Here is a 17923-nt window from a genome sequence, read left to right as displayed (position 1 = left end):
CCCAGCACCCTCTATGCGGGTGCTCTCCTCAAAGTATACGGTTGCACCAAACACTCATATTACTCAGGTGTCCAGAGGTTAGAGATATGTCTGATTATCGGTGATACTTCAGATCATCAATAATCGGGTATATATCTGCATTCTCGGTGATTAGTGTTGGGCGAACACCTGGATGTTCGGGTTCGGGAAAGTTCGCCGAACATGGCCGCGATGTTCGGCATGTTCGGGCCGAACCCCGAACTCCCCGAACATCCCGCTTTTGGGGGCCCTATGGGGTCGCAGGCATAAGGGGGGAGCATGCCCCGATCGCGGGGGGGAGGGGGGTCGGAAATTCCCCCCACCCCCTCCGCTAGCGCTCCCCCCTCTGCCCGCTTCCCCATACAAAAGTTTCAGGAAGTAAAACAGTACCGGTGGTACTAGTGGGTGGCTGGCAGTGGGCGGCACTGTGAAGTGAGTGACTGAGGAGGAGGAGTCCGGAGAGTGACGCGTTAAGGGAGGGAGGGCAGCGGGCAGTTCAGCAGTAGTACGGTACTACTGCTGAACCGCCTGCTGCCCGGCCTCCCTCAACGCGTCACTCTCCGGACTCCTCCTCCTCAGTCACTCACTTCACAGTGCCGCCCACTGCCAGCCACCCACTAGTACCACCGGTACTGTTTTACTTCCTGAAAGTTTTGTATGGGGAAGCGGGCAGAGGGGGGAGCGCTAGCGGAGGGGGTGGGGGGAATTTCCGACCCCCCCCCCCCCCCCCGCGATCGGGGCATGCTCCCCCCTTATGCCTGCGACCCCATAGGGGGGCAGTATTCGGCCGAACAGGGCCCTGTTTGGCCGAACAGGCGCCCTGTTCGGCTAGTCATTCCGCAGTTCGGGCGAACCCCGAACAGTTTGGCCGAACACCACCAGGTGTTCGGCCGAACTCGAACATCACCCGCACAGGGTGATGTTCTGCAGAACCCGAACAGTGGCGAACACTGTTCGCCCAACACTATCGGTGATACTGCAGATTACCGGTAATCAGATCCTCTCTGTGTTACACCGATCGTTACAGTGATATTTGCAAGTCAATAAAATGCCTTTTATATCAACAGTAAGGAAGACAATATTTACAATAGCTTTAATAGTACTTTTGCACCTACTTTTTGGTACTTTACAATTACAGATTGCTGAACAGTTATTCTAAATAGAAGATAAAAAATGATCTCCAAGGGGAAAGCTCAAGAGAAAGTTAATTGCATATGACTCCGTCTCATATCTTGGGCATTTCATTCATTATAGAACACTCTTGTGTTACTTGTACTACTGGAGCCCCTTGTTAAAATCATAGCCAGGACACAGATTGCGTGGTGTTTGCATGCTATACCCGTGTATGTATGTTCCAGCCACCGGTGAGTATGCTATACCCATGTACATATGTTCAGGCCACCGGTGAGTATGCTATATGCGTGTACATATGTTCCGGCTGCCAGTGAGTATACTATATGCGTGTACATATGTTCCGGCTGCCAGTGAGTATGCTATACCCATGTATGTATGTTCAGGCCGCCGGTTAGTATGCTATACCTGTGTACATATGTTCAGGCTGCCCGTGAGTATGCTATACCCGTGTACGTATGTTCAGGCTGCTGGTTAGTATGCTACTTGTGTACATATGTTCCGGCTGCCGGTGAGTATGGTATACCCGTGTACGTATGTTCCAGCCACCGGTGAGTATGTTATACTCGTGTACATATTTTCCAACTGCCGGTGAGTATGCTTTACTTGTGTACATATGTTCCGGCCGCCGGTGAGTATGCTATACTCGTGTACATATGTTCCGGCCGCTGGTGAGTATGCTATACTCGTGTACATATGTTCCGGGCCGCCGGTGAGTATGCTACACCCGTGTACGTATGTTCAGGCCGCTGGTTAGTATGCTATACCCGTGTACATATGTTCCGGCTGCCGGTGAGTATGCTATACCCGTGTACGTATGTTCCAGCCACCGGTGAGTATGCTATACCCATGTACATATATTCCGGCCACCGGTGACTATGCTATACTAGTGTACATATGTCCCGGCCGCCGGTGAGTATGCTATACTCGTGTACATATGTTCCGGCTGCCAGTGAGTATACTATATGCGTGTACATATGTTCCGGCTGCCAGTGAGTATGCTATACCCATGTATGTATGTTCAGGCCGCCGGTTAGTATGCTATACCTGTGTACATATGTTCAGGCTGCCCGTGAGTATGCTATACCCGTGTACGTATGTTCAGGCTGCTGGTTAGTATGCTACTTGTGTACATATGTTCCGGCTGCCGGTGAGTATGGTATACCCGTGTACGTATGTACCAGCCACCGGTGAGTATGTTATACTCGTGTACATATTTTCCAACTGCCGGTGAGTATGCTTTACTTGTGTACATATGTTCCGGCCGCCGGTGAGTATGCTATACTCGTGTACATATGTTCCGGCCGCTGGAGAGTATGCTATACTCGTGTACATATGTTCCGGGCCGCCGGTGAGTATGCTACACCCGTGTACGTATGTTCAGGCCGCTGGTTAGTATGCTATACCCGTGTACATATGTTCCGGCTGCCGGTGAGTATGCTATACCCGTGTACGTATGTTCCAGCCACCGGTGAGTATGCTATACCCATGTACATATATTCCGGCCACCGGTGACTATGCTATACTAGTGTACATATGTCCCGGCCGCCGGTGACTATGCTATACTAGTGTACATATGTCCCGGCCGCCGGTGAGTATGCTATACTCGTGTACATATGTCCCGGCCACCGGTGACTATGCTATACTCGTGTACATATGTCCCGGCCGCCGGTGAGTATGCTATACTCGTGTACATATGTCCCTGCTGCCGGTGAGTATGCTATACTCGTGCACATATGTTCCGACCGCCGGTGAGTTGGGTGCAGGGTGAGCCGAATGACGGCTCACCTTGCTGCCGCTTAACTCCCTGGCGGCATTAAATACTACTCCCCCTCCCAGATGTAGCAACTCAGTGAGATGTAATTTGGGGCCTGGCGATTGCCGGATCCTTGAATTACTGTTGCATGGGGTACGCATCATAGCATTTTCGCCATGACAGCGGCAAGCTTCAGCGCTCGCCGATGAGAGCCATGCACCGAAGTTACCTGCTTCGCTATACCCATGTTTTTGTGGGTTTCTCCCAGGCTCTCCAAATTCCTCTCATATCCCATACTGATAGGATAATTAGTGCCCCCCCCCCCCCAAAAAAAAAAACCCGGCCCGTATTAGACTGTAGTAGGGAGATCAGACTATAACTATGACAGGGATTAGATTATGTCCACCTCTGATGGACAGTTAGTGATGTGATTACATACTGTAAAAGTGCTGCAAAGATGTCAGCTCTATGTAATTCCATTATAAAAGAGCATCTACTCAAGCTGGAAGTGATGTATTCAGATGTTGGAAGAAAAATTCTGCAAATCAACTACTCTTGACAAGGATTTTCTGAATGTAATATTTGTTATAGTTCCATAACTCTTTTCCTTCAATCGAAAAAGGTGGCCTTTTAATATACAGTATATTTATGTCTTTTTATTGAATAAAAGTGTGAATGCAAAGAAACCTAATTGCGTTTGACTGCAAACAACAAGAATGGATCGAGTTCAGTGAGGGAATTATGTGGTGATGCTATAAAACTTTATTTTTTTAAGGAAGTAAACTACCATTTTATGGTAGGTCAAATATTCTATGAAACAATTGTATGGATTTCTGCATTAGTGCTGATAGGAATATATTTAGGAAATCAAAAGCACCTGGTACAGTGAGTATGCAATTTGTTATCCTCTTTAAAAGCTGAACACGATAGGGGAGCAGAGAGCCATTAATACTGTAAATTGAATAGCTGTGGAATGTACTCGTTTGTAGGCATAGAGTGTGCTCTAAGAAGATAGAGTGTTCACTCTCATCTTCGGCAATAAATTGTAATGGTACAGTGGCAGATAGCATCCACAGCAAAATTGTGTTTTTGTTTTCTTTAGATTTCAGCATCTTTATATTTTCCCATGTCATATAGTGCTTTTTGTCATTGTGGCTGAAAGTGACAAGATAGAACACCGGGCTCATCAAGATGCTATTGTGGTGTTTTATGTGGCAAGTGGTATAATAAAACAAGATATTTCTGGAGGCTTTGTAGTTTTCTTTGCTATCCTTTTTTGTAGATGATAACCCTTGCACAGCTGAATTATTTCCATTATAAGTGTGCTAGTATATCTTATATGTTGCTACTGATGAAATGTTAAGTTGTACCATATATAGATATCTGTAAAAGTTAGGGACATTTGTGTGTCTGGCAGATTGACCTATAGGATAGATCACAAAATCTTTGCTCAATTTGTTGATTTTTATCTATTTGTGATAAGTTAAATGGTGCAAGGGACTAGTCGTCACCAAATGACCAAGGCTCCTTTCACACTATGCATTTTTAACCACAGCCGTTCATGCCAGTGTAGAATAGACCTATTGTTTTAAAAGTTTTCAATCCTATATAGGAACATGTATAACATTGGCCCTTTCCTCTATATACCCAACGTAGGACATATAGGAAAAAATTGCTACTGCTATATTACGCTGTTGCCGATAAATCCGGTACACCATCATTGTATTCAGATCAACGTGTCAAACTGTGTCTGACACACTGATCAGTGCCGGCCATCTCCCCCTGTTGCTGCACCCAGGGCCGCCATCAGAAATTTTGGGGCCCCTCACACATCATCAGATCTGGCCCTCCCCTCCCTTGGCCCACCCACTGGTTGCTGTGCCCGCCCACTAGCCACCCCACCCCCGTGTCCATGCGCAAAGTGCGCTGCAGCAAAAAATGTGCATGGCTCCGACACTGAAGAAAGTGGCATGCACAGCGTCATGCGGCAAAAAATGGGTGTGACCACCATGGCATGTTGTGGGTGGAGCTGACTACTAGCAAAATACATGTAGTCCCCGGTTAACAAATGAGATAGGGACTTGTAGGTCCATTCTTATCCTTTATCCATTCGCTTTTGTCCACCTCTTTTCTTCCTGTGCTCTTTTATCCCCCTCTGTCTCACCTCAGTTTGTGCCTCTTTTGTGTCCCTCTGTGTGACCTCATGTTCCCGTCTCATCTCTTTTTCTCCCTGTGCCTATGTTCCCCCTGTGTCTCTGTTATCCCCTTGTAGTTCCTCTTGTCCCCTTCTGTCTCAGTTCGTCCCCTTGCCTTAGCCAAGTATAGGTGCCCCCAGTATAGGTATCCAGGCATAGGCGCCCCCAGTATAGGTATCCAGGCATAGGCGCCCCCAGTATAGGTAGCCAGGTATAGGTTCCAACAGTATAAGTAGCCAGCTATAGGTGGTGCCCCAGTATAGGTAGCCTGGTGTAGATGCCCCCAGTATATGTAGCCTGGTATGGCTGGTGCTCCAGTATAGGCCAGCAAAATACAGGTGCCCCAGTATATGTATTCAACTATAGGTGGTGCCCCGGTATAGGTAGCCTGATATAGTTTCCCCAGTATAAGTAGCCTGGTATGGGTAAGCCAGGTACAGGTGCCCCCAGTATAGGTAGCATGGTATAGGTGGCCCAGTATAAGTAGACAAGTATAGGTCGTGCTCCAGTATAGGTATCCAGGTACAGGTGGTGCCCTCAGTAATGGTAGCCAAGTATAGGTGGTGCCCCAGTATAGGTAGCCTGATATAGCTGCCCCAGTATAAGTAGCCTGGTATGGGTGGTGCACCAGTATAAGTAAGCCAGGTACAGGTGCCCCCAGTATAGGGAGCAAGGTATAGGCGGCCCATTATAAGTAGACAAGTATAGGTGGTGCCCCAGTATAGGTAGCCAGGTACAGGTGGTGCCCTCAGTAATGGTAGTCAAGTATAGGTGGTGCCCCAGTATAGGTAGCCAGGTATAGGTGGTACCCCAGTATAGGCAGCTAGGTATAGGTGGCCCATTATAAGTAGACAAGTATAGGTGGTGCCCCAGTATAGGTAGCCAGGTACAGGTGGTGCCCTCAGTAATGGTAGTCAAGTATAGGTGGTGCCCCAGTATAGGTAGCTAGGTATAGGTGGTGGCCCAGTATAGGCAGCTAGGTATAGGTGGTTCCAGCCCCAGTATAGGTAGCTAGGTATAGGTGGTGGCCCAGTATAGGTAGCCTGTAGCCAGATATAGGTGGTGGCCCAGTATAGAAAGTCCGCTGTAGGGGGCTCACTCATCTGCTCCCCACGTTCAAGCGCTGATGTCACTCTTCTCTCAGTGCTGGAACGAGGTGTGCTGGTTAGTGAGCCACAGGCCCACAGCCAGAACATACGGCCCTTCCAGCACTTTTGGGGGGGCCCAGGGCCCCCAGAAACTCTGGGCCCCTCACTGCAGTGTCAGTTCTCTCACCCCCCTTATGGCTGCCCTGGCTGCACCCACTATCTCCCCCACTTCTCCACATTTCCGCTGATCGTAGGATGTGGCGTTGGCCTTTGTGGATAAGTGTCAGACAAAGTTCAACACCAGTGGCGTAGCTACAAACCTCTGGGCCCTGATGCGGAATCTGGATGTGGGCCCCCCTCCCAGCAACACTCGACGCACACAAATCCCTATAGCCAGCTATAGGTCCCTTCAGTATAGGTAGCCAGGCATAGGTAAGCCAGTATAGTTGCCACCGGTATAGGTTAGCCAGGTAGGTGCCTCCAGCATAGGTAGCCAGTATAGTTGCCCACAGTATAGGTAAGATAGGCAGGCACCCCCGGTATAAGTTAGATGGGTAGGTGCCCCCAGTACAGGTTAGCTAGGTGGGTGCCTCTAATATAGGTAGCCAGAATAGTTGCCCCCATCATAGGTTAGATAGGTAGATGCCCCCAGTATAGGTTAGTTAGGTAGGTGCCTCCAATATAGGTAGCCAGTATAGTTGCCACCTGTATAGGCTAACTAGGTAGGTAGGTGCCCCCAATACAGGTTAGATAAGTAAGTGCCCCCAGTATAGGTTAGATAGGTAGCTGCCACCCAGTATAGGTTAGATAGGTAGCTGCCCTCCAGTATAGGTTAGATAGGTAGGTGCCCCCCAGTATAGGTTAGATAGGTAGGTGCCCCCCAGTATAGGTTAGATTAGGTAGCTGCCCTCCAGTAAAGGTTAGATTAGATAGCTGCCCCCCAGTATAGGTTAGATTAGGTAGCTGCCCCCCAGTATAGGTTAGATTAGGTAGCTGCCCCCAGTATATAGTTAGATTAGGTAGCTGCCCCCCAGTATTGGTTAGATTAGGTAGCTGCCCCCCAGTATAGGTTAGATTAGGTAGCTGCCCCCAGTATAGGTTAGATAAGGTAGCTGCCCCCCAGGATAGGTTAGATTAGGTAGCTGCCCCCCAGGATAGGTTAGATTAGGTAGCTGCCCCCCAGGATAGATTAGATTAGGTAGCTGCCCCCCAGGATAGGTTAGATTAGGTAGCTGCCCCCCAGGATAGGTTAGATTAGGTAGCTGCCCCCCAGGATAGGTTAGATTAGGTAGCTGCCCCCCAGGATAGGATAGGTAGGTGCCCCCCAGGATAGGATAGGTAGGTGCCCCTTAGGATAGGTTAGATTAGGTAGCTGCCCCCCAGTATAGGTTAGATTAGGTAGCTGCCTCCCAGTATAGGTTAGATTAGGTAGCTACCCCCCAGGATAGGTTAGGTAGCTGCCCCCCAGGATAGGTTAGGAAGCTGCCCCCCAGGATAGGTTAGGAAGCTGCCCCCCAGGATAGGTTAGGTAGATGCCCCCCACGATAGGTTAGGTAGCTGCCCCCCACGATAGGTTAGGTAGCTGCCCCCCAGGATAGGTTAGGTAGCTGCCCCCCAGGATAGAATAGGTAGGTGCCCCCCAGGATAGGTAGCTGCCCGCCAGGTTAGGTCAGGTTAGGTAGGTGCCCCCACCCCAATAATGGAGGGGGGAGCCTCAGCCGCGAGGAGGGAAGCCCGACCTCTCCCTCCCTTCCTTTCCCCGGGCTCCCCCCTCGAAATTCTTAGTGAGCGTGCAGGGTAGCGGCGCTATACTAAACTACTCACCTCCGTTCCCAGGTTCCAATCGTCGCTGGTCTCCTCCCGCTCCACATAGATGCTGATACACACGCTGCGTCAGCGTGTACGCAGCGTGTGTATCAGCATCTATGCGGAGCGGGAGGAGACCAGCGACGATTGGAACCTGAGACGGAGGTGAGTAGTTTAGTATAGCGCCGCTACCCTGCACGCTCACTCAGAATTTCGAGGGGGGAGCCCGGGGAAAGGAAGGGAGGGAGAGGTCGGGCTTCCCTCCCCGCGGCTCCGGCTCCCCCCTCCATTACAGCGCACACCCTCAGGGCAGCGAGCGGCACAGGCAGCACGGGCCTGGAAACGGGTATGGGCCCCCCGGGCCCCTCCCCCGCCTCTTCAGGAGCCGGGCCCGGTTGCGAAGGCGACTGCTGCGACCCCAGGCCCTACGCCCATGTTCAACACTTTAATACTCTCTAGCAGCACACATCACTGTGCAATAAACGTATTATGCTGTCGCTCGAGAAAGGGGCAGAGCTACAGCATGCAAGCTGGCCCCCGAATCCACAACTGACACCAGGTCTCCAGATAGCTGCTGCCAGTCTTTTTTTCCAATCACCCATTTACCCCTAGCACCCTGAAAAGCTTAAAGGGGTACTACAGCGAAAAACTGTAACATTTAAAATATGTTCAAACATAAAATGAGCCATAAATTACGTTTCTCCTATGTTGCTGTCACTTACAGTAGGTTGTAGAAATCTGACAGAAGTGACAGGTTCTGGACTAGTCCATCTCTTTATAGGGGATTCTCAGGGATATATTTATTTTCAAAAGCACTCAGGCCTCTTTCACAGTGGGACGTTGCGTTTCATGCGACGTTAAAGTCGCCCAACGTGCCCCTAATGCAGCGCATGTAGGTTATGAAATTGGGCGTTATTTTTCACGTTGTGTCTCTTGGTGCGCTGTTTTAGTCGCATACTGATGCAACAAAAACGGCGCATGCGTTACATTTAAAAAAGAAACAAAAAACATTACTGAGCATGTGCAACACACATAATGCAGCAAATTTCTTGCTAAACGCACAGCATGCAGCACTTTCTAAATATTGCTACACGTTACACACAACGCAACGTGTGCACTGTGAACGTCGCACAGACTTTGTATTGCTGTGCGTTAGTCTGTGTTATACATTTTTATAACGTGCGACTTTAACGTCCCACTGTGAAAGAGGCCTTAGTGAATGGCAGTTGCTCTGTCCAACTGCCAAAAAACTGTGTAGGGAGCAGGGAAGCTGGCCAGCATCATTGCTTAAATCCTTTTTAGGGAATATCTTTATACAGAATAAAAGCCTTGCTGAGAACCCCCTATGAAGAGATGGACTAGTCCAAAACCTGTCACTTCTGTCAGATTTCTATTGCCTACTGCAATTGACAGCAACATTGGAGAAAATTAATTTATGGCTCATTTTACTCTGGAAGAAACGTACTTCTTATTTGTATGTTTGCAGATATTTTAAATTTTACAGTTTTTCGCTGTAGTGCCCCTTTAAGTGCTGTGGGGGAGGTGGGTGATCTGAAAAAAAGCATTCAAAAGGGCTAAAGAGGACCTTCTCATTTGCTCTGCTACAGTGTTAAACACGTTTCTCCATGCATTTTTCCAGACAGCCCACACTTTTGCCATTCATTAGTATGAGTGGCAGCTATGCTGCATCAGAAAGTCTTGGGTTGCGCTACAATGTAGAAATATAGTATAAATTTAGTGGGAAAGGGACCTAAACGATGTTCTCAGTATGGATGCAGAAACCAGCATGTCCCCTTAGATGCAAAAGCTATCTTCTGCCTCTTTCACAACCCACTTCTCACTGTACATATTTTAATTGTTTTACTAATTAAAAAGTATTATGTTTTTTCTTCTTGAGGCTTTCTACAGAAATCAGTGTAGACCTTACTACTTTGTACTGCCCCTGTGAGGAGCAACTCACATTTCTCCAGAGCACATGCCCCACAATAACCTAATATCCTGTTATACATGCTCTTTCTAGTTGCAGTCCAAGGGATCCACCATGCAATTAAATTATATCACATAATAGCTATCACAAATACACACAGAGTGCATACATAGTACAGGAACATCCAACAGTATAAGTACATAATAGTTCAATGGTTCAACTGCGCCAAGTATTTACAGTCTCTAAGAATCAGTTCAGTCTCATGGGTTCACTTGCAGTAAGCTCCAGAGTTTTCCTGTGCTCTCCCCTATAGATTCACCAGATCCAAGCCACCTCACTGTTCTGGTGGGATACAAGCACATGACAATTCCAGGGCCAATCATGATCAGGCTTGCTCAGGAAGTAATTCTTTCCACTCTGTTTATTCCTTTTTAAAATCACTGCCATTTACAAACCATAGCAAAACTCATGTCCATTTGTCAAGATGTTATTGAGCAATATTCCCCAGTTGGTGTCCTTGATCTATTGCAGTAAGACTTTCTGCATTAACATTCCTTTGTAAAGTTGCATCAATTGAGTATAATTGCATACAGTACATACTTACATAGTTAATGCATAGCATAAAAAAATCCTAAAGCTCACTCGCCCTGCTTGTTGGTATGACAGCAAAGCTCTGTGAGCCTATCAGGAAACTATTTTATTGGCTCCTGACCCCATGATCACTGTAAGCCAATCTCATTGGCTCACATTGATCACAGGGTCAAGAGACAATGAAATCGGCTCCTGACTGGCTCACAGATCACTTCTGTCATAACGATGGCAGATCCGTGTGATCGGTGGATCCGTGCGACGTGACATTTTTTGTACCAGTGGTCATAATAATAATTTATAAACAGGTTGGAAATAATTTATAAACAGGTTGAACTACTGATAAATGAGTTTTAACTTATTGGATACATGACATAATATGACCTACACCATGGGATACTTGATAAGGATAGGCTTTCAAAAGCAGGTACAAAGCAAAATAATATTGAGAAACACTGCTTCAAGCACACCTGGAGTAAATGGTTTGTGCCTTGCAGAACACACACCATTAAAGACACTATCAAAGATCTTGCCACTGTATATTATTGTGTCAACCTTTTCCAAAGTCCGCTCCACAGTAGTGGAGAGGTAATTACAAAATGACACACAAACTGATGTAAGGGTCTCACCTGTGACCGCTGTCACAGAGTACAGTGCATTCATCAAACAGAACGTCTGTTAACTGCACTTGTAACCTGTACACAGTCTAAAAACAACACGCTTACCAAAGCATTTATTTCCCCAGAATGTGACCTCACTTTGTTATTTTCTGCAGCAACATGAAAGTCTGCAACCAGACTGTAATCCAGAGTAAAAGTTACTTTATAATATTTACCTAACTGGGAATCTTGATTGCATTAGGCCATGAAACGTCTTCTTCACATGGATAGTATAACGTTCTGTACAGCCATTACATTTTTCAACCCTGGAATGATTACAAGTAAAAATGGTAAATTGAGATTTCCTTTAATGTTGTTGAGTGCAATATATATATATATATGTTGTGCCCCTAGGCCAAGTATGTTGTGACTCCCCTTTCTTGTGGCGCAGAGCCCATGTACAGCAGCTCCTCTCTTTGATGGACAGCTTCCTTGAGCATCACTTTCCTTTTACAGGTGTCGCACCCTATTTTCACCCTCATTTTTCATATGTAGTAACCTTTCCTTCATGTCCAGGTTCTCCTTGGCCTGCAGCCCCCAAGACCCGGGCCTTAAAGGCCTTTCCAGAAATCTGGCCCTGGTCGAGTGATGACTTGAATGGCTGCTAAGGTTTTACACCTCCTGTCTGTTCTCCTTTTTTTCCTCTCCATACTAAAAGAGGCGCTTGGCAGCAGCTGTAAATAAAGCTCTACCCAGCATAATAAGTGGAGACTTGGTTTGACGAGTTCACAAGATTTTCATAAAATTTCTAGTCAAGTGATGAGAATCCTGCTAATTGGCATTATAATTCTGACAATAACTAGCAGAGAAATTAGGCCCAAGCGGTTGTCAGTGTGGTTAAGTTATACACATTGTCATTTTCATTTTTTCCACACTTCCTGAATGAAGAACTTAACATGACAAACTTGATTGCTGATTTTGCAAGAATCTCGTCAAGTGAGTTGGGGTCGATTCTCTGCAAGATTGAAATTTTTCTTGCTCATCCCTATTCTGCATGCATAAGCCTCTCCAACTATCACCCACCTATCGTACATTCTTTATTGTGTGCCTGCACTACCCTTTCCCTTTCTACACTTCCTGTGGAGCTAGAGGCTCACCTAAAGTCAAAGTCAAGTCACTGAAATTACTCCAGTAAATTTGACAATTGATCTTTGATGGCGATCCTTCTGAGAAAATGGATGGATTTTAAGTATGTAAACTCTGGTCAACTCATTCTGGTACTCAGCAATCTGGGAGAACTGCATATGTAAGATTCAGATATGCATATAGGGAGTGTTGCCCAAGGTCTTCTTACTCAATAGGTGCTGGAGTACTGAACTGTCAGAGGCACATGTGATGTTAATTTTTCTCACTGGCCCAGTTCCAAGCTGCATGAAATTTGCATTCAATTTGTAGGCAGCCCAGAGAATATAGTATCTTGTTGACCATCTCTGTTGTGCAACTTCATCAATTCAACAAGACGGTGAGTATTGAAAGTGTACTGGCTAAAGGCTCTGGCCTTTAACCAGTAACCACTTTCAAAACAGCGGCCTGCCATAATCACAACAATCACAGCAGGGTTCTCTACATGCCCACAACTACTGAACAACTGCTTTTGCATTTGATATTGTAAGGGTGGGCTTTTGGAGGTAAACAAAGCCTCTAATTGGCTGCCTCACTGCTAGCTAAGCAGCAGGCTATCAGGGACTTTGTTGACCTCTGAAGGACTATCCCTTAAAGCGGAATATAACCCTGCATTTCAACTTTGCTCTAAAACATTATTTACAGTATATTATATGCAACCAGCATTTTGTTTTTACTAGACCAGCATTGGAAGGGTTACACAGGGCTTTAAAGTTCCTTTATTTCTGCAGACGCATCCGAAGCTGAAATAGATACATTTTGTTTACATAATGTATCTAAGTGTTGAATGTGACTCATCTCTCTCACTGAGAAGGAGCTTGGACGACAGCCAAAGAGTGTGTAACTGTTTATCAATAGATACATGTAACTAAATAGAATGTATCTATCTGAACTTCTGCATATCTCTCCAGGACCTTTAAACCTCTGTGTTTAACCCTTCCAATGCTGGTCTAGTAAAAAAAAATGCTTTTTGCATATAATATGCTGTAAATAATATTTTAGAGCAAAGTTGAAATGCAGGGTTATATTCCGCTTTAAGGAACGTTAAATTGGGTCTTCCTAGGCCTAAGTGCTCACATTCAGAGTTATGGCTGCTGCAGTCCTGGCTGATGTTATTGCTTATATATGAGTCCTCTATGAATTACATTGTGGGACCCTCAGTAGATTGGATTAATATGGAGGTTATTTGTTATAATGGGGGAAATTCTTGGACTTTTTTTAAAATTATTATTAAAGGGGACCAATTCCTTTTTACTTTTTACCTCCTCCTGGGCAGGAGATGAAAAAGTGCCCTGTATGAAGGTACCTAGCAAGACATGAAAGTCAGGAGCCATGTGGGCTGTTATGGCTCCAGTAATGATGTCCCACACTCACCAGCTCCACCCTCCTAGCCAGTACCACCAATTTTTTTTTTCATACTTTATCTGGCTTGTCTAAATGTAAAATATCACTATTGCTAAGAATGTGCTATAAAAATGTATCACACCTATACAAATGTGTGTTTTAAACTTATTCTAACACAAACTACACTTTAAATTAACTCTAGTCTTATACAACTATGGTACATAAACTACACAATACACATACATACACATATGACTATGGCAGGGATTAGATTGTGAGCCCCTCTGAGGGACAGTTACATGACAAGACAATATACTCCGTACAGCGCTGTGGAAGTTATTTATGCTAAATGATAATCCCCTTTAACCACTTAACGACCGCCTAATGCCAATAGGCGTCGGCAGGTCGAAGTGGTGTTTCCATGGAAACGTTCCATGTCAGCTCTCTGTGAACAGCCTGCGAGCCTCCGATCGCGGCTCGCAGGCTAATTGTAAACACGCAGGGAAGAAATCCCCTGTGTTTACATCATACAGCGCTGCTATCGCAGCGGTGCCGTAAAGGAGATCGGCGATCCCCGGCCTCTGATTGGCCGGGGATCGCCGCCGTCTGATAGGCTAAAGCCTATTAGAGGCGGTACAGGACGGATCGCCGTCCTGTGTCGCCCATAGCTAGAGTTAGAGGGAGGGAAGGAGAGGGAGGGAGGCATAGCGCTGTGGAGGGGGCTTTGAGGAGCCCCCCCCCCGCTCGGCCACACAGAGCGGCGGCGATCAGACCCCCCCCAGCAGGACATCCCCCTAGTGGGGAAAAAGGTTGAAGTCTGATCGCCCTGCCTTAATCATGATCTGTGCTGCGGGCTGGAGGGCCCACGCAGCACAGATCAGCCAATACAGGGCTGGTCCTTAAGTGGTTAAGCTTTTTAATTTGGGAATCATGGTATTAGGTAGCCATTAAAAAAACACAGAAGTCAAATCCATGCTTCCCTTGTTACTTGAACATCACATATTTCTGTAGCCACTTGACAACACTGCTGAAAGTACTGTATATAGCACCAGTACTACATGTACCATAATAATTTGGTTACTTAGGCAAACTTCAAGGAGGAAAAGGCAGGCACTCAGTACAAACTGCAGATGGGAATGATTCCGCTGAAAGGCAGTGTCAAGAAACTTCAGCATAAGCTACGTGCTCACGACAAATGGAGTTCAAGCATTGTGACCATTTCATACAAAAAGAGAGCAAAAGAAGTCTGGCACTGTAGCTTTAATACGTCACAGCAAGTGTACAATGGATGTCACACAAAACACACACATAAGGACAGAGTCCGTGGAAGTGATGGTACTTATCGTGCTCTGCTGAAGGTGGGGAGGCAGCTGTGGGCGGCAGTGGGTGCACGGCCTTGCAGCCGTTTCGCAATGGGGTGAGCCTTGCTTCTTCGGAGGCATAATCGTGCATAATTTGGTTACTGTTGCCATAGATATAATTAAACACTAACTTCTAAATACACAGTATATGAGCCAACCACATTAAAATACGTGTCATTATGGTCACTGCAGAATAACAAAGAGGTTCTGGAACCATGACAGGCCCTCAAATCAAGCTATGTTCAACATGTTCTCAAAACAACTTGGACCTTGAGTGTAAGTGACTCTGACAGAAGCAGAGCTTTTACCTAGGCTGAGGACTTCAAGGTCTGTTGCCTATCTTTAAATCCAGATTTCTCTTGGCCAATGCATAACCACTCCATATGCACACACACACATATTCAGGAAAGAAAAGTGGTTGCTAGAGCAGTTGTAGAGCAGAGAGACCTTTATGTATTCTGTAGTAGGGAGCCACATAGACTGCTCCAATAGGGGTGTATGCATGCACTAAGCAGCATTAAGCAGAATTATGTGCACAAAGCAAGGCTGTGCAGAGTGGGGGGTGCTCACCTTTAAAAAGAAAAAGGCCTCGACCACTACCTTCCCACCCAAAAAAATGCACAGTAGTACCTACAAGTGGTAGGGGACCTTCCCCCAACCCCCTTGCCCTGCAGTGACATGTGACCTTCCCCCCTCCCCCCCGGCTCTCCAACTGTTCCAAACCATCCCTCTGGGCCCCTCCGCTTGACACACACATTCAGTCACAGAAGTTCTGGTGGCATTCAATGGTGTGGCCCACATTCCCCTTGCCTTGTTTCTGGCTAGGGGGGTATTGGTTGTCATGTGGGTGCTGAATGTGGATTCTGGGTTCTGGTACAGGGTGTCATGTGGGTTCTGGCTATGGGTAGGTATCGAGTGTCATGTGGGTGTTGATTGCAAGTACTTAGTGCCATGTGAGATCTTGGTGAGTGTATGTCAAGTGGGTGCAGGTACAGGATGTGACATGGGTGCAAATACTTGGTGCCATACCTGTACTGGGTGAGCATTACGTGGCACATTGGTTTTAAATGCAGGTACTTTGGGTGTGGGTACTGGTTAAATGGGTGCTTGGTGCAGATAGGGGGTGATATGTGAAGGCTGTGTGCAGGTGTACTGGGAGTACTGGGTGCAATGTCTGGCCTGGGTGCAGATACTTGGTGTCATGTGAGTGTGAGTATTGGGTGCCAGCGATGGGGGAAAGGGGTGTGGGTGGATGTTGGGAGAAGTAGAGGTCAGTGTGGGTGCTGCAGGAATTGGAAGTCATTGGGGTTCTGGGGGAGGGAAAGGTCAATGTGCGTGCTGGGGGAGGGAGAGGTCAGTGTGGGTGCTGGGGGAGGCAGGATCACTGCAGTGCTAATGCTGGGGAGGGAGAATTCAGTATGGGTCAGAGGTGGAGGGAGAGGTCACTGTGGGGGTAAGGTTGAGGGAGAGGTCACTGTGGATGCTGGGGAAGGAAGAGGTCACTGCTGTCAGGAAGACACCATCTTACCTGCTCCCACACAGCTGGCGGTATTTTTACACTATGATTCCTGTATGGCACCTCTTTACTCCAAAGTGTAACAGATGGGAAGGAGCTTCCCGTGGATGGTGGGTGAGTCTTATTGCAGCCTGGGGCTTCTTTTTCTCAGCCAAAGGGGCCTTTTTATCGGAATTTGAAAAGGGGGGTGCTTGGGCACCCAGAGACCACGCCTGGCACATGCCTGGCACAAAGTCTTATGCAGGATCAGTAGACTATAATGCATTGCATGTAATATTTTGCAGTCAGCTTTATTCATTGTGCAGTAACACTTTTGCACACATTATTCTGCTTAGCACAGTTAAGTAGATACCTCCCATAGTGTTATATGTTTGTTGTTTATTATACACATATAAATGTTTTTTTTTCTGATTTCAGACGAAGCTCACAATGAAGAACACAACACAAGCAGTGGCAGTATGGGGGAATCGGGCCCCTGCTCACAGTATCACAGCCATAATGATAACAGAGGATCAGAAGACCATTGTCACTGGAAGTCTGGAGGGACAGATATGTTTGTGGCACTTGTCAATGGAAATGAAGGTTTGTGAACCAGTGTTACTTCAACCAGAATGCATTAGCTTTCCTCTCCAACCTCTCCTCCTCTTTTATTAACCCCCACATACTGTATTTGTTGCCAGTGTGCTGCTAAAAGCTATACTGGTTTTAGTGTCATATAATATATAATTCCAACTTATTAAATGGGCTGGTAACAATTATCCAGAGTTTTGCACTATTCTTATCTTGGTTTGAACAGCAAAAGTGCAATTCCTTTAAATATTAACAATGCTAAGTACAGTTGCTTGGGTTTTGACCTGTGTTATTCTGTAGAAAGAAAATAGTCATGTGCTCAGTGTAGTAATGCACTGTACATCACTTTGTAAAAATAGGACATTATATTTACAGTACTATAAATAGGAAATGTTGTAACAGACAAGATGACAATAATTCTCCGACAAGGTTACTTGCAATATAGCGCCACTAAATTGTAACCTTACTTGATGTAGTGAGGCAAGCTACTGGCCTACAATATTGATGTGTATTTATGCGTGACCACAAGTTTTCTAGAAAGTATAAAGGATATTGTAATTGCATTTACTTTGAGGACAGTGCAAGCTGTCAGTATTTGCTCTAAGCCCTATATTCCCCTGGAAGTCACTGTTGGAAGGTGGGAGGGAGGCTGCTTATCCAAACTTACACAAAGATGATTCCATTTCCCAACCAGTTGTAGGCTTACTGTAGTTGCCAAAACGCTTGGGGCCAGATCCAATCCACGTTTTCTCCTTGGTTTTCTCCTAGGTGAATTTTCACATGTTTTCAATAAAATGCCTTTCAAGCCACCAGCAAGCAAGGAAATACTCAGAATGATTTTG

The 17923-nt window shown here is 46.3% G+C and overlaps 1 protein-coding gene across 5 annotated transcripts in view; it reads left to right on the top strand.

Moving 5' to 3' along the window:
* WDR72 (WD repeat domain 72) overlaps positions 1–17923 on the top strand; it is a 558532-nt gene that overhangs the window by 271189 nt on the left and 269420 nt on the right. For 4 of the 5 annotated variants that reach the window (XM_068275478.1, XM_068275479.1, XM_068275474.1 and 1 more), the window contains one exon: positions 16929–17093. In XM_068275478.1, the coding sequence (XP_068131579.1) occupies positions 16941–17093 (153 nt within the window). In that variant the 5' untranslated portion in view covers positions 16929–16940. Of the gene's footprint in view, positions 1–9258; positions 9469–16928; positions 17094–17923 lie in introns of those variants that run through there. The other variant, XM_068275475.1, reaches the window with a different exon arrangement.

The sequence above is a fragment of the Hyperolius riggenbachi genome, chromosome 3, assembly GCF_040937935.1.
Source record: "Hyperolius riggenbachi isolate aHypRig1 chromosome 3, aHypRig1.pri, whole genome shotgun sequence".
NCBI lineage: Eukaryota > Metazoa > Chordata > Amphibia > Anura > Hyperoliidae > Hyperolius > Hyperolius riggenbachi.
This window is presented reverse-complemented; position numbering and strand designations above follow the sequence as displayed.